The sequence below is a fragment of the Rhinatrema bivittatum genome, chromosome 5 (assembly GCF_901001135.1).
Source record: "Rhinatrema bivittatum chromosome 5, aRhiBiv1.1, whole genome shotgun sequence".
Lineage (NCBI taxonomy): Eukaryota > Metazoa > Chordata > Amphibia > Gymnophiona > Rhinatrematidae > Rhinatrema > Rhinatrema bivittatum.
This window is the reverse complement of record NC_042619.1, coordinates 13,116,934-13,143,051: the sequence shown is the minus strand read 5'-3', so window position 1 is coordinate 13,143,051 and position 26,118 is coordinate 13,116,934. Positions and strand designations below refer to the sequence as shown.

Sequence of the window (26,118 nt, the reverse complement as noted above, 5' to 3'; positions counted from 1 at the left end):
GTTACGCTGTGAACCGATGTGATATCATTGATGAATGTCGGTATATAAAACCGTTAAATAAAATAAATAAATACTCAGTTGAATGTAGAAAGTAGTATCCAACAACTGTTGCAAAGCTTCAGAATCAAAAATAATAACGCCCCCACCTTTATCTGCTGGTCAGATTGTGATAGTGGTGTCTGACCTAAGAGATTCACAGGCACGGTTTTCCTCAGAGGTGAGATTATAAGTGAATGGTAACATCTCTGGCTATAACGGGGTCCGGGGGGACCCGGAGAGATCTATTTAGGTTTACGTTTTAAAGTAGTGTCGCTTTCCGGTGCTGTGTCTGAAGCAAAGATATATTTTTTTATTTTCAGTTGATGAAAAAAATGTAAACAATTGAACCTGTGTAGAAATGGATCATATGGAACAAAAAGGTACAAATGAGAGTCCTTTCTGAGTGGTGAGCACTCGGGGCGAAAGGTTGGAAATGGTTGTAGGTATATAAATGTCAACTGGCACTACTAAAAAATATATGTAATAGAGTAGTGTGCTTGAGTATATCAGACCCAATCACGATACAAAAACCCCACTACTTCTGTGACTAAAAATTGAGAGAAATGCTTATTAAAGCACTAATTAATAAAACATTTTACAGCAGCGTTGGAGCCAATATTCTCCACATCGGAAAGTTGGAAGCTATATTATAACTTGGATGCTGGATTATTTAAAGATTATTTAAAGACTGCTTATAAAGAGCATTTCTAGTCAAGCAGCTGGCACTTCCTTACCCAGAAAATGTACTGAAGATATGTTTCAGCCAAGTAGTCTATTTACAGTTCTGTTTGGGACATTGAGTGAAATCATAATCTGTAATTCCCTGAAGAAGTTATCAGCGGATGTTGGGACAGTTTATAGGTGTGTATTTTTCAGAATGCCTTCTTTATAATAACATGCTATAAGATTTTATAATAGATTGTATACAGCCCATAAGGGCCTGACTAATTATTGAAATATGTTCTAACTTCACAGTTGCATAATACATTACAAAGAATTTCTCCAGCTTGGTAAAGAATTATAATAATACAATTATAGCAGGATTTTTTTATAGCAACACTCAGTAATATCTCTTGTAGCCTGCTGGCCCATGTATAATAGGCTTACAAGTAGCTTGCTGAATTTTCAGTAAGTGATGAACTGGGGTTTTCACCCTTTTTTAGTTTTTCTAGAAATTGTTCTGAAACATTTAGCATTAACATTTTTTTTTAAAATTATTGCTTTAATAAGCATTTTTTTTGTCGCAGACGTAGTGGGTTTTTGTATCGTGGTTGGGATACAGATATATACAGATACACATGAAGGGTATTCACCAGACAGCCAAACTTCCAACCAATGGATCAAGGCCCCCACTTGGTTTCTCTTCAAGTTTATTTATTGTTATTTATTTAGATTTAGATTCCACTTTTTGCACTTTTTTTTTTCAGCGCTTCAAAGTGGATTACATTCAGGTACTGTAGGTATTTCCCTATCCCCAGAGGGCTTACAATCTAAGTTTTGTACCTGAGGCAATGGAGGGTAAAGTGACTTGCCCAAGGAGCAACAGCAGGACTCAAACCCTGGTCTCCTGGTTCGTAGCCCACTTCTCTTAACCACTAAGTTACTCTTCCACTACTAGTTGTTGAAAGGAGTAAGCTCACACATGGGCACAAAGAGACAGACCCTTCTATCCAGATAGAAAGACATAGATAGCTCAGACCTAGAGCGAAACAGGTATCCAGATGGACACTGTTAGTCCATTCCCACAGAGAGAGAGAGAAACCCAATGCCCAGACAGGCACGGAGGCGGAGACACGTCACCCCCAGACAAGAAGATACGACACAGATCAAAGCACAGCAGCCAAACACTAGTAGACAAACTGCACACCACACCCAGAGACACACTGGAAACATTTTCAAAAAACTTAAGTACCAGCCAAAACATTTCAGGAGCTAAGAAAAATTCCAATCCATCATGCCCAACTGTTGTCTTTTTTTTTTTTTTTTTTTCTTTTCCTGTTTTCTAGCACTGTATTTTTTTTTTTATTTGCTCATCTTTGTGATGTTTTGAGTTGCTTATTTAACTTACTTACACTTTTTGTTTTTTTTCCTCTTTCCTCTCACTGCCACTCCCTCATTCTCTCTGGCCTGTTTGCCGATTCTCCCCCCCAACCTCGCCTCTTCTTTCCCCCCCCTTGGGCAACAGGTGTGATCTCTCTCCCTGAGTAGGAACCCAGCAGCAGGCATGCCTCCTGGATTGAGGCCTGAGGTGGCAGCTCTTCCTGGGTTATGGAACTCCACATAGGTGAAGCTCCATAACCACCGAAAGACACATGGCTAAGCTGTGTTATCCTTAAAATGATGTTGCTATGCTCTAGCAGCTCTTTCCTCCAGAGTTTGCAGTGCCTTCAAGGCACCAAGACTTGTAACAGCATAGCCATTTTCTTTCTTCCCTGATTGGGCAGCCAGTGGGCCCTCCTGGATTGTTTAAGCTCCCCTTCCCCTCCCCCACCAGTTTGCTCACCCCAACATACAGTATCTGGTTTATAGGGGTTTCCATTTCAGCTTTTGTTTGCAGGTTTATAATTTGTAGATTTACTTTTGGGATCTGCAGGTACTTGGGCTTGATGGACTTGGTCTGACGCAGCACGTCATTTCTTGTCTTACGTGGTCAGCTATTCTGTATTTGGTAAAGGTCTGTTTGTGTTCTTCTGCTAGCATGTAGGGATCTTCAGCAGTCTTGTTAGCTGCTTTCCATAAGCAAAACCCACAAATCAAAGGTAAAGTCACACACAATCAAAAACAAGAAAGGTGTCTATTTCTCTGTATCAGATAAAGTGCAATCAAGCCTCCAAATAAACAGCTCAAGCACTGGAATTATCATATACCTGTAAGTATGACTTTATATTTTAAAAAGCAGGTGCTACCTTCAAACATTCATAAAGTAATGTCATTTAATGTATTATCTAAGCTAACTGTTGTATACTCGTGAAATATCCAAGGACTAACAGCCCCATAGACAATGTCTGTGTTTAGTTCAGTTTTACAATGTTACTTAGCTTAACATGGCGGCCAGAAGGTGATTGCTGAGTAAGATCGGAAAGCTGAAGAGACATATGTACTCTACTTTACTCAGATCGCTGAAGAAAAGAGATGGTTCATTCAGAGCCAGACGGGTAACAAACTGCCAGACACGGACAATGTCAACATCACATCAAGTGTTAGGACCAGTTGGAATGGATCTGTTTAAAAAAAATAAATAAATAAAAATTCTCATTATTCACAGTGCACCAGAGAGAGAGAAATATTCCTAAACCTCGGACACACCACAGTCTCATCTCACTTCAAAAATGGCTGCATTACCCATGATGTAAAAGCTTCTAAGCTTTTGAAGTTTCAGGAACTAATTAGATCACACTTTTACCCATAATAACATTGACGTGAAGGAGGCTGATTGGTCAAATGATATATAGGAAATATTACATACAATTGACTTTAAGTAAAAAAACAAACAAACAAACAAAAAAAAAACAATCCCAATACTGTTCTCAGAAATCATCTGTCTTTGCTTGAATTGCTAAGCGGTCAGTTAAAGCTTTTTCCCAACTTCCAAATTTCGGAGAGCTCTGTTCTTGAATGCCAAATTATATTTAATAGTATGAAGAAACAGTTCATGCGCTGTGACTTGCAAGGTGACAGGAATGGCTGTACAGACAGTAGCCTGGTTCAGCTGTTTCAGTCTCTGGAACTCAGTAATCAGATGAAGGCAACTGCAGTTGAAGTAGAAGTTATGGCTACTAATGAATAGTAGCAGATGGGAGATAGAGGTGAAAGAATGAAGCTTCTAAGAGCCTGTAGAGGATACAGAAGTGTTAGTTTGCCAGGAGCCTTTTTCCACTGAAAACACCATAGGAAGTCAGTCCCAGGCTGCTTTGAGTCAAGGGACCAATAAGAGGCAAGGGAACACGACTAAGAAAGGGAGCAAAACAGGAATAGATCCAATAGGGAGCTGAGAATCATAACCGATCAGGAAAAAGCTCTGCACCGTGCAGAGACTCTGCTAGCAATATAATAAAATGACACTGGAGTATAATAAAGAAAATTACATACACTGTGGAGGCAGAACATAGAACAATACATTTTCTTATTCAAGCCCTTCAGAGAGACAAGGTCCCACTTGAAGATCAAGCGCTGTAAAAGTAACTTGTTGAGATCACCACTGTGAATGCTGCAGTAAGGCTTGTCAACCACTGCAAATTTAAGGTCTTTGAGGGAACAGCAATACAATATGGAGCTAACAGGGCCTTGAGATTTTTGCAACATATGCAGCTCAGATGTTCCTGTACCTCTTCCATGTGTGATCTAATTGGTTCCTGCAGCCATTTTTGAAGTGAGATGAAGCTATGGTGTTTTGAGGTTTGCATATTTTTAGGAGTATTTCTTTCTCTGACGTGCTGTGAGTAAAGAGATTTTTTAAAATAATTTTTGCAGATCCATTCCAACTGGTCCTGAAGCAGAAGTTGAAACATCAACACACACTTGTGTCGTGCTGTTGCCTGTCTGGGTCTGAATGGCCCATCTATTTTCTTCAGTGATTTGAGTAAAGCATTGAATACATATGACCAAAAGCTAGAGAGTCATACTTGGCATTCAGTTTGTGGCAGTCATGTTAAGCTAAGCAACATTGTGAGATAGAACTATGGACAGTCTATAGGGTTGGGCTATTAGTCTTTGGATATTTCAGTTGTCAATTGCATAATGCACATATATCACTTTTATGATTGTTGGCTTGAAGTTAGTACCTGTTCTTTAATATATAAAAAGTCATATTTACAGGTTCTTGATTATAACTTGTGTTTCAGCTGATTTTTGGAGTCTTGATTACACTTTATCTGAAACCAGAGAAAGTATTTAAATATCGATATTTTTCTTGTTTTTATTCCATTGTGGTTTACTAACAGGATGTGTATTGCTGTTCTTGGGCCCAGTGTAATATTTGCAGTGCTGCCTTCTCATACTTACGGTTAATGCTGTTGGGAGTTCTCTGAGTTAGTGCTGCTGTGGTATTGCAGGTTTGCCATACATGTGCTGTCTCTGCTATATTTTTTGATGGATTTTATAGTATTTCACAATTTAGTTGACAGCAGAATTGGAATATATGTTTTGCATGGTAAGGTATACAGGGAAAAATTCTGCTTTGTCCCCATTGTTGGAAGTGTGTGTGTGTGTGTGTGTCTCTCTGGCAGGGGAGGTTTTTGTGAATACAGAGTATATATTTACAGAACTGGGAGGTACAGGATTTATTACATTGACAAGAATGAACCTTATACTCAGTCTCTTGAATTTGCAGCTAGTGCTCTTCTCACAACTACTGCCTTCTGAGCTCTGTACAGTGTAATATATGCAGGCAAAATATCAAGGTGAACTGGGAAGGATTTTTTAATCAGGCGAGCAGTGCCAAAACAAGTAAGACTGTTTCCGTACCTTTAGGCCACATTTTCTTGGTCTTTGTGTTCTTTCGCTCCGTACAGTGCAGAAAACTGACTTGGTAATGCTGTTTAGGTCATTTTCTCCTCTTCCATTGTGTGTGGTTTTCTGACATCAAGCTTTTTCTTGGTTTGCCTGGAAATGAATAAATATACTCTGATTTACATAAAGAATGTAAGAAGAAATGACCCAAAGTAAGAAATTGGCTGTGAGATCTGGGGGTGGAGCTGGTTGCCCCTCCCCCTCCCCAAAAAGGCGTTCTGCTGCCCCTGTTCTGGAAGAAGAGCGCATTAGTGCTAGATATAAGGATCTACACCAGGAAGAGCAATCCCTGAATCTCTGCAGATCCAATGGCCACAGAACTGAAAGAGCTTCTGATGGACTTTGAGGGCCTGTCCTTGTATTCCTCTGGGGGTCTGTGAGTGCAGTGGGTACTGGGACAAAGGCCACATAACAGAAGGAATTACTACTTCAACCCCTGCAGTTAAAAGGTCACCAGGTGTCTTATTCAGGCTGCTGTAGTTCCATGCAAACTTTTCTTCTTTCTAATTACTAGCCAGTTAATGCACACATTTTTATTTAAATGGATCAAGAAGCTGGTATGAGATTCATACCAGCCTTTTGGGCTGAGCAATCTTTAATACTATTTTGCAGTATGTTTGTGTTTTCTTTAAACCTAAGACCCACATGTGCGAACAGATGCATTTTTGTATCTCTTCAGTTTTGTTATACACAGGGTAAATAGTTACACACTGCATAAGCAGTTTGAGAATAATCCCGGCAGGTAATAGAAACCAGTTTGGTTTCCTACCGTCCATTGCCAAGTGATGATATCCAAATACTCATCCAAATACTCATCCCAATCTCAGAATCCCTACACAAAACCTTGATTCACTGGAATAATTGCTTGCAACTAATCAATCATCTTCTATCCAGTCTCAGCCTTATTCTCAACAACAACAAAACCGAGATCTTAATTATCAATCATGACGTTAATAACAATCTAATATACCCAGCTGTCCCACTCATTTCTACCACTCCTATAATTAATCACTCACCATATGTACGTGATCTAGGCGTCATGATAGATAATCAGCTTAACTTCAAAAAATTTATAAGCACCACCACTAAAGACTGCTTCTATAAACTTCTTGTCCTGAGAAAATTGAAACCACTTCTCCACTTCAATGATTTTCGGATGGTTCTACAAGCCATTATTCTAACAAAAATCGATTATTGCAACTCGCTCCTTTTTGGTCTCCCTACCTCATCCATCAAACCCCTCCAGATGATTCAAAACTCTGCAGCTAGAATCCTTACCAATACAAATAAAAGAGACCATATAACCCCCATACTAAAACTCCTCCACTGGCTGCCTATTAAGCAAAGGATTCTCTATAAAGTATACACAGCAATTCATAAATCTATTTACAACATATCCCCACTCCACTTAAGTACCCAACTTCGTTTTCACTCTTCATCTAGACCTATCAGAGGAGCTTATAAAGGCACACTCTATGTTCCTTCAACAATATCCTTACATCAGAAACGTACCATCTCTTTAGCAGGACCCGTCCAATGGAACATGCTCCCGCCAGACATCCGCCTTGAGATCTGCTTCGCTTCCTTCAAAAAGAAAATTAAAACCTGGCTCTTTAGCCAAGCTTTTCCAGAACTTTGATTATTTTTTACCTCCAGCTATCAAGATTTTCTCACCATCGCAATCCCTTCTGCAGATCACATTTATCTTAGACAATTACGCCTTATTTTATGATTTGGTTTCTCAAAGAGACTATACAATTTTCTCAATGTTATTTTTCGAACCTGTTTTCCATGTTTTCCAAGTTCTATAACCTTGTTATATGTACCGCCTCTTGGCGTAATTTTTATGTTTCAATGTAAACCGATGTGATCTGTATTTTAATACAGGAACACCGGTATATAAAAATCTAAAAATAAATAAATAAATAATGATATCTGGGGGTGTACATTTGTCACATCTACTTTGGCGGGTATTCGTGTACCTCTCTGACTTTCTAGTACACGTGGGAAACGGAGACTGTGTGTGTGTGTACGCATTCTCTTTCCCGCTCGTGCTAGAAAGTTGTCAGAATACACCATACCTGCCTGATTGTAACGTAGAAGGTGTCAGATGAAGATGTCTCCTCGATGCTGTTGCCACTTATTCCATACGTCCAATTTTTTTTTTTAAAGAACTACTCCTCGGCCTAGCTTTCTTGATGAAAGATCCTTTCCTGAGAATTCACGTGTTAACAAGTATAAAGTGTGATGTCTAGGAAAACTGCTGTATTACACCACATTTTGTCATTTCAGGAAACTAATTTTAATTTTGTCTTTTTTTTTTTTTTTTCATGGCAGGAAAACCTATAAAAGATGGCTCTTCACGCTGCAAGAATAGGTGCTCTCCTCTCATGGGTAAGTTTTATCTGCAGTTCTCTTGACTTGGTAGAAATTTTGAGGTACAGGACTTTTTTTTTTTATTATTATTGTAAAAAGACCACTCATTAACAAAAGTTGTTAAAACCAGCATGCATACCCCCCAACAGATTTACACTTCGCACATATCTTGCCATTACGCTTTTAACATTTTTGGGGTTTTTTTGGCGCAGTAGTTTCCTCCTGCTCCTTTGTACTTCCAGTTTGGTTGGAGCCAGCCTATGATACGGTGAACCTGCCTTTTCAACTACTTGCGGTTATTTACAAGCACAATCCCCCCAAGCCCAGTGACAATCCTTGGCCAGAGGTCATGCGCTATGGCTCCTTATGGAACATGGTGCGCTTGCACCCTAGGTGTTGCCTTTTTGCAAGGGCTAAGGCAACTACTTCCAGAGATTATGAATTCTTCCTCTGAGCATCCCCAGCCTGCAGAATAGAAGCCAAGCTCTGGAATCAACCCAAGTCTTCTTTGACTGAGCCGGCTCACACCTTTTTAATGATTTACAGACACAGCTTTAAAAGAATGTGTAAAAGTGACAACAAATATTGTCCAGCCTTTATGCATAGTAACATATTTGGAACATTAGACTGAACCTACCATTAATATTGTTAATTCTGCATACAGCAATCCAGTTTGCAGCTTGGGCCCAGATCGAGGAGGGACTAGAGAGAGCTGAGGGGAAAATATTGGGAGGGATAAAACTGGTAAGGGAAAAGCCAAAGGGGGGAGGAAAAGCAAAATAAGCTCAAGGAAAAAGAGAGAAAAGTCTAAATTAGGAAAACTATAAAATAAGTTAAAAAAAAAAAAAAAAAAAAAAAAAAGCCTGACTCCTAAAAATTCTGTACTGGCAAGCAGGGTTGAATTAGCCATGACGTGGGTGACGTCATCCGATGGTGCCGAATGGATCCATCTCTCTGAGCTCAGTAAGTTTGCTGATCTTATGCAGTGGTGCCTGTATGCACGCTGCCTCATGAGCCCCACAGTCTGATTTTTTTTTTATCTCTGCCTTGTTGCATTCTTTTCTGCTGACTTAGCACCTAAAAAGCCCTTTTAATCGAGTTTCAATTGCTAGTCAAGATGTCCAGGTGGTAGAGGCCTGAGAGAAGCAGCCAGTCGGCAGCAGCTTCACGTTTTGCATCTGCTAGTGCTGGATAGCGATCATTGATTCCTTCGTCTGCCCAGTGTTTGGGGCCAGACCATGACATGGCAAACCACTACAATTGCGGTAAGATGTCTCCTTAGGCCTGGAAAATGCAGGATCTCCAGTGGGTACTGAAGGAACATGCTCACGGGTGCGGTCACTGGAGCCGCTCCTCCTTTCAGAGCGGGACCTGACCGTGTGGAGTCAAGGAAGGACTCCTTCCATCTCTGCTCTGCAGTGAAAGCTCCCTCTTCTGCTTGGGGTTGAAAAAGGTGTTAGAAGTGTTGGGCACAGGAAGAGGCGCAGTCTTTGGTGCCTAAGTGTTTGTTCCCGAGGTGAGGCTCTTCAGAGCCGAAAGGAAAGAAACCACATGATTCCATGTTGGGGCCCCATTTGTTGCTTCTGGTCTCGGTCAGTGCTGCACTGCAAGTCCTTTCACGTGTCATGGCACGGAAGAGCCCCATGGTGCCAGAACACCCTTTCTTCCCAGATCCTCTTGTGTCTAGGGCACTGTTAGTGTCTTTGTCGCAGAGTTCACATCTGCGCAGATGCTGGCCCATTCCATTATTCTTGTGGTATTGATGAATAACCTGAGATTATTCCACTGGCACAGTGGAGCACCTCTGAGCCCTCCCTTTCGTTGAAACCAAATATGTCCTGTCATTCTGTTCATTCAGCTGGGCAATTAGATGTGTGCCCTGGATCTCAAGGACACCTGTGTTCATATCCCAATATAGCATTCATATTGAAGATATCTGATTTGTAATGGAAGGGACTCTTTACCTGTACTAAGTCCTTCCTTTCGGCCTATTTGCAGCCCCAAGGATATTCTCCAGGTAGCTGGCGGTGGTAGCAACATGAGAACAACAACAGAAAAAAAAATTGTTTCGTTCTTCCAAGCAGATTCTACTCAAATCCTGACATTTTTCTGCTATGCTGGGATGCAGATTTTCTTTATGCCTACTCTCCAGTCCCATTAATTGCAAGGACAATTCAGAAAGTATTATGGGATCATGCAAGAGTAGGGAGGATAGGATAGAGGAGAGGGAGGAGGAATAGCCTAGTGGTTAGAGCAGTGGGCTATGAACCAGAAGACCAGGGTTCGAGTCCTGCTGTTGCTCCTTGTGACCTTGGGCAAGTCACTTACCCTCCATTGTCTCATCTACAAAACGTGGATTGTAAGCCCTCTGGGGATAGGGAAATACCTACAGTACCTGAATGTAAACTGATGTGATATCATATCAAATGTCGGTATATAAATAATAATAAATAAATAAATTCTCATTGCTTAGCATGGCCAAGACAAGTGTGGTTCCCCTATATGAAGGCTGTTGGATCAACCTTTGATTTCACTGGGCATGTCCCCATACGAATATGCCTTCTCTAGCCCATATTGCATTTATTTATTTAGCTTTTTTCTTTTCTTTTTTTTATGAAGCCTCATTTGAAAACCTTTGAAGTTGCTTACATGGAAGGTGCTTACATGGAAGGTGGTGTTTCTAGAGGCTGTCATATCTGCTTGACAGGTTGAGTTACAAGCTTTGGTGCACTACTCATGTTATCTCCAGTTCTTACACAATAGGGTGGTTCTCCGCACTAAGTTCTTTCCTAAGGTGGTGTCGTCTTCTCACACAAACCAAGTGGGAAGGCTTATTTGTTGGACCTTGGCCTACTATTTGAAAAGGACTCAGCCTTGTCTCTCAGTTTGTTGCTTTTCATCCTAACAGACCTGGACTGACACTGAAAGAACTCTGTCAGATTGGCTCGCAGTCTGTCATACATTGTTAATGCACTAGCTGGTCTACTCATCAAAGCAGCTTCAGTGGTGCACCTAAGGGCTGCTTCTGCAAAGCTTTGATTTGGTTGTCTGTGCACATATTCACATCCCGATACTGTATGGACGGCATGTCAAGTGCACATATTCACATCCCGATACTGTATGGACGGCATGTCAAGTGCACATATTCACATCCCGATACTGTATGGACGGCATGTCAAGTGCACATATTCACATCCCGATACTGTATGGACGGCATGTCAAGTGCACATATTCACATCCCGATACTGTATGGACGGCATGTCAAGTGCACATATTCACATCCCGATACTGTATGGACGGCATGTCAAGTGCACATATTCACATCCCGATACTGTATGGACGGCATGTCAAGCGCACATATTCACATCCCGATACTGTATGGACGGCATGTCAAGCGCACATATTGACATCCCGATACTGTATGGACGGCATGTCAAGCGCACATATTGACATCCCGATACTGTATGGACGGCATGTCAAGCGCACATATTGACATCCCGATACTGTATGGACGGCATGTCAAGCGCACATATTGACATCCCGATACTGTATGGACGGCATGTCAAGCGCACATATTGACATCCCGATACTGTATGGACGGCATGTCAAGCGCACATATTGACATCCCGATACTGTATGGACGGCATGTCAAGCGCACATATTGACATCCCGATACTGTATGGACGGCATGTCAAGCGCACATATTCACATCCCGATACTGTATGGACGGCATGTCAAGCGCACATATTGACATCCCGATACTGTATGGACGGCATGTCAAGCGCACATATTCACATCCCGATACTGTATGGACGGCATGTCAAGCGCACATATTCACATCCCGATACTGTATGGACGGCATGTCAAGCGAAAGCAGCAGTTTGGATAAGCAGATTTACACAACCCGTTCATCCAGTAGCCCACGCTTCACTGGTGGGACTGGATTGCTTATTCAGTAAGCGTTGTGCTGTGCAACTCCTCATGGGGGTCCTCGCGCATGGGCGACGTCATCGGATGGAGCCCGGCACAGAACTTTGATCTCAAAGATTCTAGAACTTCCTGCCCCCAGGAAGAGTCCCTCGGTCTCGCTCTCTTTCTGTGGAGCTGTGAGGTCACAGGAGCCGTCTCTCACAGTATTCAGCTTTGCTCTCTCACGGTTTTTGTGTTTTTTTTCTAGAGCTGCAGCTGTGTTTTCCTTTACCTTGCGGTAGTTTTATTTCTTTTCCTTTTTTCTTCTTACTCTGTCTGCCAGCTGCATAGGCGGACCTTAGTCACTGTGCAGTCTGGCAGAGCCTATTTTTATAAACAAAATACCAAAAAGCAAGGGGAACCATATAGAGTTAAAAAGTCTAATGAATGATTTACATAAATTCTGCAGAACTCTGCATCAGAAAAAGTGTTCTCTTCATTTACATCCACCACATCTCGCCACACAATGGGCTTCAAGCAGCATCAGCAGCATACTCCTTCAGTTTCATTCATCTGCCAGTTCGTTAAACTCTAAAATCTTTCCTATACCCACTTAACCACTAATATAACGTTAAACTCTAAAAAAGAAACTCATCTTAAACAGACGCACTGATTATGACCTCGCGGCTGACTCCACAAAACAAAAACCCAACATGAGCTCCCGTTTCGGCAGCCACCGCCGCCTGCCTCAGGGGTAATAACTCAGGCTGGATCAAACATGGAATATAATTTGTTCAAATGCCTGTCAAAAGGACTAAATCTGAAGAAAGAAAAAAAATACAAAAAATATATCTACATATCAAACATTAAAGAAACAACATGTTCACAATTACATTACTAAAACATGAAATAGATTCTTTGAGATCAGAGTTCTGTGCTGGGCTCCATCCGATGATGTCACCCATGTGTGAGGACTGGAATCCTGCTGTCCTTGGAGAACACCTGTTACAGGTAAGCAGTTCTGCTGTCTCTGTAGACAGCAGGGTGAATAATTTCCATCCTCCTCCCTGGATAATTGACTACTTGGCGGAAGCTTGCTAAGCTCTGAAATTGACTGAAGGGCTTATGAGGCAGCACACATGCAGGAACCTCCTCACATGTTTAGTAAACTTGCCAAGCAGAATCCATTCAATGCTATCAGATGACATTGCCCACGTGTCATGGCCAGTTCATCCTCTTGTTTTGAGGTGAGCAAACAAACCTGCTTTCTTTATTGATGCCCACATTTTCTAGATATACTTCCACTCTTGAACTGTCATTTGGTGTTTGAATGAGTCCAAAGAACCCTATAAGTGTGCTCAACTTCTGTAAACCAGTTAAACTTACAAAGACTTTGCAGTAAAATTCGTCCTGGGTTCAGACATAATCAGTATTATTTCATTGGCCAGACATATCCTATTGCATCATACCATTTTAAATCCAGGGCAGGGCTTAGAATTTATAAGCAAATAAATGTTTGTAAGGCAAACTGAAAATTTGATCCAAGAGTGATTATTTTGCAGGATGGCTGCTTGGTACAAACGTACATGATGTAGACAATAACATGTAAGGAGAAATGTGTGTTTTGGAGGTGGCAGCCGTGCTCCTGCAATCTCACCTCTCTGATGGAGATCTTCAGTTTGTGTCTGGATGAGTTGGTAGAGTTCAGTGACGGTGGATCTGGCTGTATTTCACCCAGTTTGCTGTTCAGTGATTATTCCACTGAATACATTTCTAATGATTCTGCTGACTTCCTTTTGCCTTTTTCCAGGTGAACAGCCTTAAGGTGGATGAGCCTATTGATCACATCTTACAGTTGCAAGACTGTGGCATTTTCGTTAAAATCATCAGTAAAATGTGAGTATCCAGGTTGGCAGAATTATCTGGTTTGGGGGGAAATCTTCCACAATCTTCAGACCCTTGGTTCTCAAACTACCCCCAGGCCTTGCGCATGCAGCACCTTGTCTAGGGTGGTTTACAGTGAGACACTGGTAAATGGTTGCAGAGCAGCAGGACTAGCATCACATATTTTCTTTGTCGGTTGTTGCTAAAAGAAACACAGAAATAAATATCAACCTACAAGTTGTGGGGGGAGTGTTTTTTTTTTATTGAATTTCTTTTATAACATTTTTTTTAAAGTAACTTTGGAGACCCGTGCTCCCTTAATTGCATTGGTGGAAGATAACTAGTAAAGGATGATGCCTGAATGTACAAGTAAAGAGGGTTGAATTTACAAAATCTGTGGGGTTTTTTCCTTTTTAAAGCCAAAGTGAGTTGTAGAATAGGATGAAGAGAATAATGTGTTTAGCAAGGGTAAAGCTGAGGGAAGCAAATAGAATTTACAGCTGTTGGAAGTGATAATGAGTAAGGAAACCAATGTCTCTAATAAGGTCCTTTGTGTTTTTCAAAGTGATTGATGATGTTAATATTAAGTCTTACGTTTTAAGTGGTTTTCAAGTTTTTTCATTAATAAACATTCATGTAATCATACCAGATACCATAAGTGTTTCTAGGATTTGAACATAATATATTAATGTTGCTATCATTGCCATACTAAGGTAATCAATTCTGGCATCCTGATCATAAGGCAGTGGTCTGTCCTGATTAATTCCCCCCCCCCTTGCAGGAGTGTTGCTTTGTTCTTTTTTTGTGGTGTTGTCATGTATCTGTGGAGGTTTATTCTTGTCTTTTTTTTTTAACCAGACCCATTTCAGAGGTGTAACATCTCCCTTCGCATTTTCTGCTTTGGATAATATATAGCATATTGGGAGGGATGTGAGAGCCATTGATGAAGGTGGACACATGATAAATGTGCTCTTGCTCCCTGACAACAGCAATACTACATGTCATAATGTTGGATTATATATGCAAATAAAGAAGTACTTGAATGCAAGCAATAGCTAGAAAGACAAGGTTTTGCTACACTAATGAAATTTGAGAAAGCTGTGACGATCCAGTCTGCTGGCTGTGAATGCTAAGAGCTGTTACTGCTTTTTGAGGGCTGCATTGGTGCTTGTCGGCTGCTGTTGGGTGAATTAGGTGATTGTGTTGAGCAAGCCCAGAGCAGAAGAGTTTGTTTATTTTTCAGGTAGGTCCTCAGCCTACCTGAGAAGTGCAGGCAACCGACCTTTTCTGGAAACTTCTGGGACTGGGCATGGTCAGTGCTGTCGTGAATGTCTGGGCTACAGAGTATCTGGGGTCTGATAGTTGTGGTTGTGTTCTTTTGGAGGTGTTTTGCAGTGGTGGATAGATATTAGTACTTCTAGGCATGGCTTGTACTTATGAGAAATACTAGGACAGATTCTAATGTACTGAGAAAAGATAGCTGGCCTGTTAAGAGAGAGCTGTGAAGCCCTGGCATTGTGGTGCTGCTGATTATATGATATGTGGGCTGGTCATGTTTTGAAGAATGTGAGTCCTGATTTGTCTTTAGAACCATTTTTTTCTCCTAGGACAAGCAGGATGGTAGTGCTTACAAGTGGGTGACATCAACCGATGGAACCCAGCATGGAAAACATTTGTCAGTTTTTAGAAGCTTTGACCAGCACACTGAGCATGCCACTGTCCACTCGTCTATGCAAGGTCCCCATTCAGTCTCTTCTTTTCCACGATGCAGTTGCCTTGTGGTTCGTAGAGTTCTACTTTTTTTTTTTTTTGCAGAAAAATTAATTCCCATTTTCCATCGTCTGGTCCCCTTCTTGGTCGGTACCTCCTCAGTGTGGTAGACAAAGTTGCCATTTTTGTTCGCTCTTTGCAGTCGATTCCCGACTTTTGTACCCTCTGTGACCGCCGGTCATCGACCCCAGGCCGGGTAGTTTTTATGGCATCGTCTGGTTTAGGTCTGTATCTTTTGCCTGGGAGCCTCGCACGACATCCAGGGGTGTCGCCTGTGTGATCAGATTTTATTTATTTATTTATTTGCGGTTATATACCAACATTCGCTCGAGATATCACATCAGTTTACATATAACTAAGTGAATAGGCAATATCTGCCTATTTTACATTGTAACGTGGTAACTTGACTAAGATCTAAAGAGATGCATATATATTATAACATTTATAGTATATTAATATAATAACATTTTACATTGTAATGAGGTAATGAGGTAATTTGTGAATTATAACATTTACATTGTAACGAGGTAACTTGTATTAGAGCTAGAGAGAAACAATTCTAATATAACATGACAACATTGCTTGGGAAGATAAGATTGGTTGAGGATTAAGGTAGGGGCTTAGGGAGGCTAGCTGGTAGAAGCTTCTGATAAGTGGTAGGGGGCAGGGGTGGAGAGGAACGAAACGGGGGGCTTCCCCGGAGGGAGTGTGAGCAGGTAGGGGGTTTCACTGGTGGGAGTGTGAACAGGTAGGGAGATTTATTTAGGAGTCAGCGTTGAAACTGGGGGGAAGTTAAGTATCTGGCGGGAAGGCTTCATTTTAGAGTCAGCATTGAACTCAGGGCGGGGGTTAAGTATCTGGCGGGAAGGCTTTTCTGAATAGCCATGTTTTGAGTTGTTTTTTGAAATCTTGGGTGGAAGGTTCATTTCTGAGAGGGGTTGGGAGGGAGTTCCAAAGTGTTGGGCCTGCTACTGATATGGCTCGTTTGCGGGTGGAGGTGAGGTGTGCTGTTTTGGAGTTGGGAATGGTGAGGAGGCCGGTGTCTGAAGACCTGAGGTTTCTCTATGTGGAGTATGGCAGTGTTTAGCCAGTTCATTTCGTCGTTGTTTAGTTTGTTGTGGATGAGGGTGAGGGTTTTGTATTGGATTCTCTGGCTGATGGGGAGCCAGTGAAGTTCTTTTAGTGTGGGTGTGATGTGATTGCATTTTTTATGTTTGTGATTGTCCTGGCAGCGGTGTTTTGTAGAATCTGAAGAGGTCTGATGGAGGTTTCAGGGAGGCCAAGGAGTATTGTATTGCAGTAGTCGAGTTTTGAAAAGATTATTGATTGTAGGACTGTTAGAAAATCCTGAGCGTGAAGAAGGGGTTTGAGTTTTTTTTAGTGTTTGCAGTTTGAAGAATCCATCTTTGATCATGTTGGGGATGTGGTGTTTGAGGTTGAGTTCGTTGTCATTAGTCACACCTAGGTTTCTTGTTGATGGTGTGAGATGCACCGCTAAATGTTTAGTGGTGTTGTTGCTGAGGGGTGTAGAGGGGCGATCGTTGGAGATATGAAGGATTTCTGTTTTGGTTTGGTTGAGACAGAGTGATAATTGTGACAGCAGTTGAGTTATATTCGAGCTGAGTTTATTCCATCTGTCCAGGGTGTATTCGATGGATTTGTTTATGGGAGTAATATTTGTATGTCGTCTGCATAGACAAAATAAGTGAGGTGTGTTTCAGAGAGGAATTTGCAGAGTGGGAGAAGGTATATGTTGAATAGGGTTAAGGATAGAGAAGATCCTTGTGGGACACCATGTGTAAGTGGTATTTGGGAGGATTCTGATGTGTTTTATCTTTATGTTTTAGGATCTGTTTGTGAGGTATCATTCGAACTATTTGATTGTAATGTCTCGTAGTCCAGATGACCCCCCAAGGGCCGTCGTGTTTGTCTTGATAAGATGGAGAAGATTTTTGGTTCTTCCAACTTGCTCCATCCACTCCAGTGTCTGAATCATCGACACCTAGAAGTCATAGGGAGTCCCCTGATAAGCTCCTCCTTGCTATTCTTCTCTCCACTTTCCATGAAGGATCGTAGAGACTGTGACCGATCCTCCATGGTCTCACCGATGTCCCGAACATCGGGATCCTCAGTCTCCTTTGCGCCGGGGGAAGACCGGGCCGAGCACCTTGGAAGATCCCATAAGCATCGGCACTGATTGCCGTCGGTGCTGGTGCGGTACTGGCAGCGGCTGTACCGCCACCGAATTGACCCCAACCATTGGAGGCCCCATCCTCTAATGTCCCCGGAATCCCAGGTGTTCCCCACTAATATCTGTGTCAGGCACCATGCCACCTCGGGGACGTGAGGAAGAGCCGGTGATGCCTCGTCCCCCTCCTTCAATCCTGATTTCTCCGGACTTTCAGGAGGAGTTGGACTGCAGGGTGCAGTCCGTGGTGCTTGGAGCTCTCCAGTGTGTCGAGCCAGCCAGCCGTCTATGTTGGCACTCTGCTTGAGCGTCTGGATGTTTTTAGGTGTCCTACCGATGCAACCGGTGCCCAGGGGCCTTCGATCCCCCAGCAGTCACTGATGCCCCTCATTGGAGTGATGCCGATCTTCTGGTCTGAGGAGGAGGAAGATGCGACTGGTACAGCGTTCCCGAGGCCTCTGTTCCCCTTCCAGTCTCCTGCGGCCTCCGGTCCCCTCGATGCCAGGGGAACCATTGATTCCTGTGGTGCCCTTGAGGCCGCGCCCGCGTTGTGCTGGCCCTATTGAGGAGGAAGAACCTTACGACCCATGGGGAGGATGATTCCATGGAGTCTTCCTCTGATTACTCGGACGGCCCCCTTTCAGAGACTTCTCTGCCTGAGGAAAGTAGTCTGTCTCCCCTTGAAGACTTATCCTTCATGGGGTTTGTCAGGGCCATGGCAGAGGCTATCCCCCTCCAACTCCTCATGGAGGAGAATGTGCGACACAAGATGCTGGAAGTACTCCAGTTTGTCGACTCTTCTAAGGAGATCATGGTGGTTCCTATCCATGACATCTTTTTCAGGGAGCACTTGATCTCTCTCTCCCCCATCAATAAGGCAGATGCCACCTATTTGGTGCAGTAAACCATGGGGTTCGAGAAGCAGCACCTCTCTCACAATTCAATTGTTATAAAGTCCGCCTTCAAAAAAGCCAGGTGCTCCTATACTCACGCCTCTGCTCCTCCGGGGCGAGAGCGTTGGGAACTTGATGTCTTTGGCCACAAAGTCTTCTAGGGCGCCATGCTTATCGTCCGAATTGCCACCTACCAGTTGTGCATGATTCAGTACAACCGAAACCTATAGAAGCGAGTCCACGATCTTGCAGAGACCCCATCACAGCAGCAGGAGACTCTCTCCGCTATTGTCCTGCAGGGCTTCGAGGCTGGCAAGCACAAGGTGCGATCCACCTATGACGTCTTTGACACTGCAGCTCGTGTAGCCTCGGTAGGCATCTGCCCGTAGGATGGTCTGCCTCAGGGCTTCTGATCTCTGGCCAGAGGTAAGGAGAAAACTGTCTGACCTCCCCTGCACAGGTAACAACCTTTTTGGGGATAAGGTCCAGGATGCAGTAGTGCAATTGAAGGACCACCATATCACCCTTCATCAGCTTTCCGCTAGTGCTTCTGATGCTCCTTCCTCGGCCAAGAAACCTTCCAAGCCAGGATCCCAGAAGCCCTTCTACAGGCAGAGGAAGTATTATTCTCCACCTCCCGAAATCGCACGCCATGCACTAGCTCTAGGGGCCACCCCAGCAAGTCCCAGCTACGGGCTTTTGACTGGCGGAGAGGGAGCATGATTCAGTTGAGTACACCCCTGACGCCGGATCCCCCAGTGGGAGGCAGGCTCATTGGCTTCACCCATCACAGGGAGGGATGTCACTTCGGACCACTGGGTCCTTATCATAATCCATCAGGGGTACCACCTCAACTTCTAACAGCTCCTGGGGACCTCTCCCCCATGTCCGTCATGGAGTTTGTCCGCCCAGCAGGCATACTTCAAACGGAACTCTCTGCCTTTCTCGCTATGGGGGGCGGTAGAGCCGGTCCCTCGCCCCCAGCAGGGCTGATGGTTCTGTTCGAAGTATTTCCGAAAGGGAATGGCGGCTTATGCCCCATCCTTGACCTCAGGGCGTTAAACAAGTTTCTCTCAAGAGAAGTTCAAGGTGGTCTCTCTGGGCACGTTAATTCCCCTCCTCAAAGAGGAGACTGGCTCTGCTCCCAATCTGAAGGAAGCTTACACTCACATAGCCATTTTCCCTGGCCACAGAAAATACGTCCGTTTTGTGGTGGGGAAGGCACACTATCAGTACAAGGTGCTACCTTTTGGGTGGGCGTCAGCCCCTCACATCTTCACCAAATGCCTGGCGATGGTGGCTGCATATCTCAGGTGTCGTGCGGTGCACGTCTTTCCATTCCTAGACAATTGGTTAATCAAGAGCGATGCCCTTGCAGGGGCGCTGAGTGCTCTAGCCCTGACAGTGCAGGTTCTACAAGCATTGGGGTTCCTGATCAACTACCCAAAGACTCACCTCTGCCCGTCTCCTCTGCTGGACTTTATAAGTGCCAGAGTGGACACTGTGCAAGGGAAGGCATTCTTGCCATAAGATTGGGCTCTTGCCCTCTCCTCACTGGCAGCCACCATCCTCTGCAGCCGGCAGGTGACTGCCTGTCTTCTGCGCTGTTTGCTGGGCCACATGGCGGCCTCAGTCTATCTTACCACTCTCACCTATGTGTGTATGCAGAAGACCTTGCGGTCACACTGGCGACAGGCCTCACAGGAATTGCGTTGTAGTCACGGAACCTCTGCGGGCGTCTCTGACCTGGTGGGAACACCTCTCCAGTCTGGAGTGGGGGATTCCCTTCCAATCTGCTGCTCCTCAAGTGATCCTCACTACTAATGCCTTGTAATTATTGTTTGTTTTATTGTCTCTTATTTGGATTTAGGTTTTTCAGTGTCATTTTACTGTAAATCACTTAGACCATTTTATATGAAGTGATTAAATTTTAATAAATGAAAAAAAATGTAGATGGCCTCCACATGCAGGGTCTCTGGACTGCTCACGAAGCTCACTGTCAAATAAACTTCCTGGAGCTTCGGGCTATCCGTTATGCCCTACGGGCATTCAGAGATCATTTGTCACACAAAGCAGTCCTGATTGTTGAGCCTTTAAAATCAGCTTAAAGGTGCTGCCCCATGAATACAGAGGTACCATACCAAATTTAGTAGAAACAAATTTAAGTTTATTATTGCATATCAAAAGGCAATCATGAGACCTCTGGAAGACACAGAGTAGTAGCTCCATACTTACAGAGCTATTCCTGTGTGCCTTACCGTATGTCCATGAGTGCTGGCTTTTTATAGGTAAAACATACAATGATCCCTAATAGGAATCCATGAATGGGAGTAGCACGTACCACGTGTCTTGTGTCCAAATAAGACAAACTAAAATCTAAGTACCCTGTTCCCTCCTACCACCTTGAGACCCAATTAAGGCCTAGTTGAGATCCACGTGCCTGCCGCTTACTGTCAATCTTCTGTTAGTTCTTTGTCCTGTCAATCTTTCATCCTCGGAGATCTCCAGGACTCTCTGATTTCACTGAGGCCCCTCAAGTCGAGAGGTATCCTGTGAGAATGTAACCTCGTCCATGTGCTCTTTGTGACCTCATGACCCTCCATCATATTGGAATAGCTCCAAATGCAGTCCAGATGTCTCCCAGAGTCTATTCAAGCTAGGGTCAATCTGAGGTCCTTATGGCCAGAGTTTGTTACCAAGACTCCTTTGCAGCTTGGCCTAAGCCAGAATCTTTGTGTTGATTTCAGACTTCAGGCACCCACATATATCATGATGGACAACCAGGTGGGGATGTGGTATATCAACAAACGGGTGGCACAGGCTCGTTCCTCCTCTGTCACGAGGTAGTGCAGGTCTGGACCTGGACTCTGTCGCAAGGGATGTCATTGCGTGCGATGTACCTGCCGGGGATTCTGAATGTGCTGGTGGACTGACTGAGTTGCTCCTTCCAGCTGCACGAATGGGCCCTTAGCCTGGAAGTAGCAGCCACACTGTTTCATCAATGGGGAACTCCAGATGTGGACCTCTTTGTCTGTCGGGAGGCGGGCATCTCGCCTGCGATGCCTCTTCCTCTCCTGGGGGAGAGGTCTGCTATATGCGTACCTTCCTCTTTCACTCCTCTTGAAGACCCTGCTGAAGCTTCAACAGGACAGGGGGACCATGATCCTTGTGGTGGCCTTTTGGCCCCGACAGACCTGGTTCCCTCTACTGCGGGACCTGTCGATCGGGCCCCCCATCTGACTGGTGACCACGTCCAATCTGATCATGCAGAACCAGGGCACCCTGTGCCATCCGAACCTCCGGGCGCTGGCCCTGACGGCTTGGATGTTGAGCACCTTCAACCCTTGGCCTGCTCGGACAGTGTCTCTCAGGTGCTGGAGGGTTCTTGGAAGCCTTCCACCAGAAAGTTCTACAGCTTAAAATGGAGGAGATTCTCCCATCTGGTGTGTGGGGCAGGGTTTGGATCCATTCTCATGCTCCCTTCCCCAGCTGTTGGACTACTTGTGGCACCTTTCTGACTCTGGGCTCCAAATCAGCTCACTCAGGGTCCATCTCAGCGCTGTGAGTGCGTACTGTCGATGCATCGCTGGCACACCAATATCGGTGCAACCTTTAGTAGGTCGCTTTGAGGGGCCTGCTCTAGCTGAAGCCCCCCTCTTTGACCTCCTGTTGTGTCCTGGGACCTCAACATTGTCCTGGCATGGCTAATGCATCCTCCCTTTGAACCGCTAAGTTCCTGCGACATGAAGTTCCTCATCTGGAAAGTTATATTCCTGGTGGTGATTATTTCGGCTCGTAGGATCAGTGAGCTTCAGGCCTTGGTCACATACTCGCCGTACATGAGGTAATTTCACGATTGTGTTACTCCATTTACTTCGTGGTATCAAAAAAGGAGGGGTCCTTCAGTCCCGTTCTAGATTTAAAGCGGGTCAACAGATGCCTGCGAATCCCAAGGTTTCGCATGGAAACGCTCCGGTCGCTAATTGCGTCCGTACATCGGGGAGAGTTCCTAGCATCTCTGGATCTCAAGGAGGAATATCTACATGTCTGGATCAGGAAGGATCATCAGCAGTTCCTGAGATTTGCAGTTCTGGGGCAGCATTATCAATTCCAAGCTCTGCCCTTTGGTCTTGCTACAGCGCCCAGAACCTTTACCAAGATCATGGTGGTAGTGGCGGCACAACTTTGCAGAGAGCGATTGTTAGTACATCCCTACTTGGACGATTGGCTGATTCGTGTGAAGTTGGAAGTTCTTTGCCAGGCAGCGATCCAGTGAGTGTTGCAGCTCTTGAAGATGCTCGGCTGGGTGGTCAATATGTCCAAGAGTCACCCGATCCCCTCCCAATCGTTGGAGTATTCGGGAGCTTGGTTCGACACTCGGCAGGGACGGGTCTATCTCATGTCCGACCGGATTGTCAGGTTGCAGAGTCAGGCTTTATTGTCTGTACTCTCCCCAAAAGTTATTTGTTTAGATGAATCACGTGAGAGGTTATTTTATGTCCAGAGTCCTCTCCTTTGGAACGCTCTCCCGCTTATTTTATTTTATATTTATTTTATATTTATTTTATATTTATTTTATATTTATTTATTTATTTATTTATTTATTTAAGGGTTTTTTATATACCGAGGCACGTTTGCAAAACATCACCTCGGTTCACAATGTAACATAACTTAGCAACAAGCTTTACAATAATATTTTTTAACAGGGGGTGGGTGAACAAAGTTGGAGGAGATAATACGAGAATTATATACATATGTACATATGTTTTAACAAGAGAGCTTAATTTAAAGGAGGAGATTTCTGTGATAAAATGTAAAAAACTACTTAAGTTTCACTTGTTTGCTCGAGCTTTTGCTAGTGCATAGCTTTTTAGAGGGCATTTGAATATTTTAGGCACGATTTTCAGATAGATTTTTGTTTGTATATTATTTTAATTTGTCTTGATATGGTTTATTTTGTATTATGTCTGTATTATGATTTTATGTATGTTCTCTGTTAACCGCCTAGAAATTTTGATATGTGGTATATAGATTTTTAAAATAAATATACACCTGTTACAGGTAAGCAACTGTGTTTTCCTGGCACAGTCGTAAATAGTTGCTGGTTTCTAATTTTACAGCACTTGGTGCCATCTTGAGCTGGGAGACTGATACATTTGATACTTGGGGAAACTGTGATAATTTTTATAATATTTTTATAATTTTTTGAAATGTATATTTTGCCTGTGATGAAAAGGCAACTAGTTGAAATTAGCAGAATGTCACTAACATTTTTTGCAACATAGGAGTCTGTTTCTGTTTTTGTCCTGGATCCAGTCATACAGAATGATTTTTGGTCTCTTCTGATAACACCTGTGGCACAATCAGTTTATCAACAACTGGATTTGTGATTTCTGTACAAAGCAAGAAAGAAAGCTGTGCTTAAATTGAGCAAAATTTATTTTCTGACATTGGCTGCATTTAGCAGAGCTACAAGTGTCTATCCAGAGCAAATGTATTGTATTCCTTAGGGTTCTAGAATGAAATTCTTTGCTGAAGACAGGCTAAGATCTGATATTGTAGTGACTGAATCTTTTTGGTCTGAGTTGGTGCAAAATGTAAAGAACAGAAGAAAAGCTTTAAATGATCTTAAATACTATGTTAAAGCACTGAGGAACTGAATTACATGAAATGAGGTCAATACAGGTGAATAAATTGACTCAGCTTGGTTTTGTTTTTTTTTTTCAAGAAAATAGAGATAAAGCAATGATAGGATGACTTAGAGGACCATCAGAGGAGAAAACTTTATTTTTTGGAGTGTCAGAGGTGGCTAAAAATGAGGATGTTGTGCTGATCTTGAATGAAATTTAAAATGCTCGTTCCACATCATGACGGAAGCACAGTCAAAGTTGAGTGTATATAGAAATGAGAGAATTGAATCTCTGCAAATAAGGGCTGTTCTCCCATTATTGCTTTTCATCATTTCAAGGAAACTCAGAATATTCTAAACCAAATAAGCAAAATAATCCTATTGTATATAAAGGTGAAAAACACAGGATCTTCCAGACTTTGTCTCAGTATCCTGTGCAATGAAGAAAATTTTAGTCCCTTTATCCATCTTTTGAATGTGGCTGAGGAGTTGACCAGAAAGTCCAGATTACAGAGTTTTGAATTTCACAACAAAAATAGGTTGGACAAAAATCACACTCAAGAGATGAAGATTGGATAGGAGAAAACAGCTAAGAGATTTATCTTGTGAACAAAATGAGTGGGAAACAGAGCTGTATGCTCATGGATGAGATGCATAAATCCAGGGTGGAGATAGTCTACACTTCCTTATCCTGCTAGACCAGTCCTGTAAATTGGGTTTTATGCCACCTAACAGCTGATGGAGACAGAGGATATGGCTGCCTTCTCACATCACTGGATATATAGAGGTGTGCTGAGCCTTTCCACTGCTAGACAGTGGACCCATGTGGATTGATGCAGCAAAATTCCAGGCACCTTGACCCATGCCTTGGCCTGATTGAGCAGAGGCTGGACTGCTGCTTGGGCAACAACTATGCTTAGGGCCAATTTCCCTTATTGAGCAACTTTACCCCCCCAGGATATTTTGGTTTCCCCTAGGAGAAGAAGGATGGCAGTCCTCACACATAGGTGACATCGGATGGAGCCTGGCACAGAACTTTGATCTCAAAGATTCTAGAGCTTTCAGCACCCTACTGAGTATGTGCGCTGTAGTCATGACCCTGCCCCCTAGGCAGAGTCCCTCAGAGCTTGTGCTTTTTTTTAATTAGAAAATGTTTTTCATGGTATTCAGCTTTGCTCTCTTACAGCTTTGTAACTGATTTTCTCCCAGGACAAGCAGGATGGTAGTCCTCACAAATGGGTGACATCATCAGATGGAGCCCTGTCACGGAACACTTTTGTCAAAGTTTCTAGAACTTTGGCATACTCAGCATGCCACTAGCCCTGTGGCCACATGGGGTCCCCATTCAGTCTCTTTTTTTCCGTGCAGCAGTTGCCTCGTGGTTTTTAGGAGCTCTGTGAGCTTTTCTCATACCTTTCCTCACGGAAATTTTGAAGTTTATCTTTGTTCCTTTCCATTCCTGGGGTCCCCCTTCGCGCACCAACTGTTCCGACTCGTGGTAAGTCCGTTCCGCATTTTGTGGTTGGTTCCCGGTGGCATACCTTTTGGTGCCTGACAGTCAACGACCACGCGCTGCTTTTTTCCGACATGCGACCAGTTTTCGGAAGTGCCCCGAGTGTCTGTGGACTACGTCCTTAACTGACTCGCATGATGTCAGTATTTTGTGCCTCGGGCCTTCCCACGACGTCCATCGATGTTAGTTTCACACAGATGACCACCAAAGACCGGTGTGCCCGACTGGAAAAGATGCAGCACTTCAAAATGCTCTGCTCTATCAACCCCGGTGCAGGGCACATAGAGTTGAGGGAATCCATTTACCTCTGCCCCCTCTTTGACTCCCCAACAGGAGAACCGTGAAGTGGGTGATAGTCTGTCACCGTCGACCCATTTCAAGACCTCTGCATTGTCCTTCTCTGCGCTGG

General features: G+C 43.5%; 1 protein-coding gene across 6 annotated transcripts in view; it reads left to right on the top strand.

Moving 5' to 3' along the window:
* The window catches only part of NUMA1 (nuclear mitotic apparatus protein 1), a 503,280-nt gene that overhangs the window by 100,936 nt on the left and 376,226 nt on the right, over positions 1–26,118 (top strand). For all 6 annotated transcript variants that reach the window (XM_029602025.1, XM_029602029.1, XM_029602028.1 and 3 more), the window contains exons 2-3: positions 7,885–7,941; positions 13,643–13,728. In XM_029602025.1, the coding sequence (XP_029457885.1) occupies positions 7,900–7,941; positions 13,643–13,728 (128 nt within the window). In that variant the 5' untranslated portion in view covers positions 7,885–7,899. The remainder of the gene's footprint in view (positions 1–7,884; positions 7,942–13,642; positions 13,729–26,118) is intronic.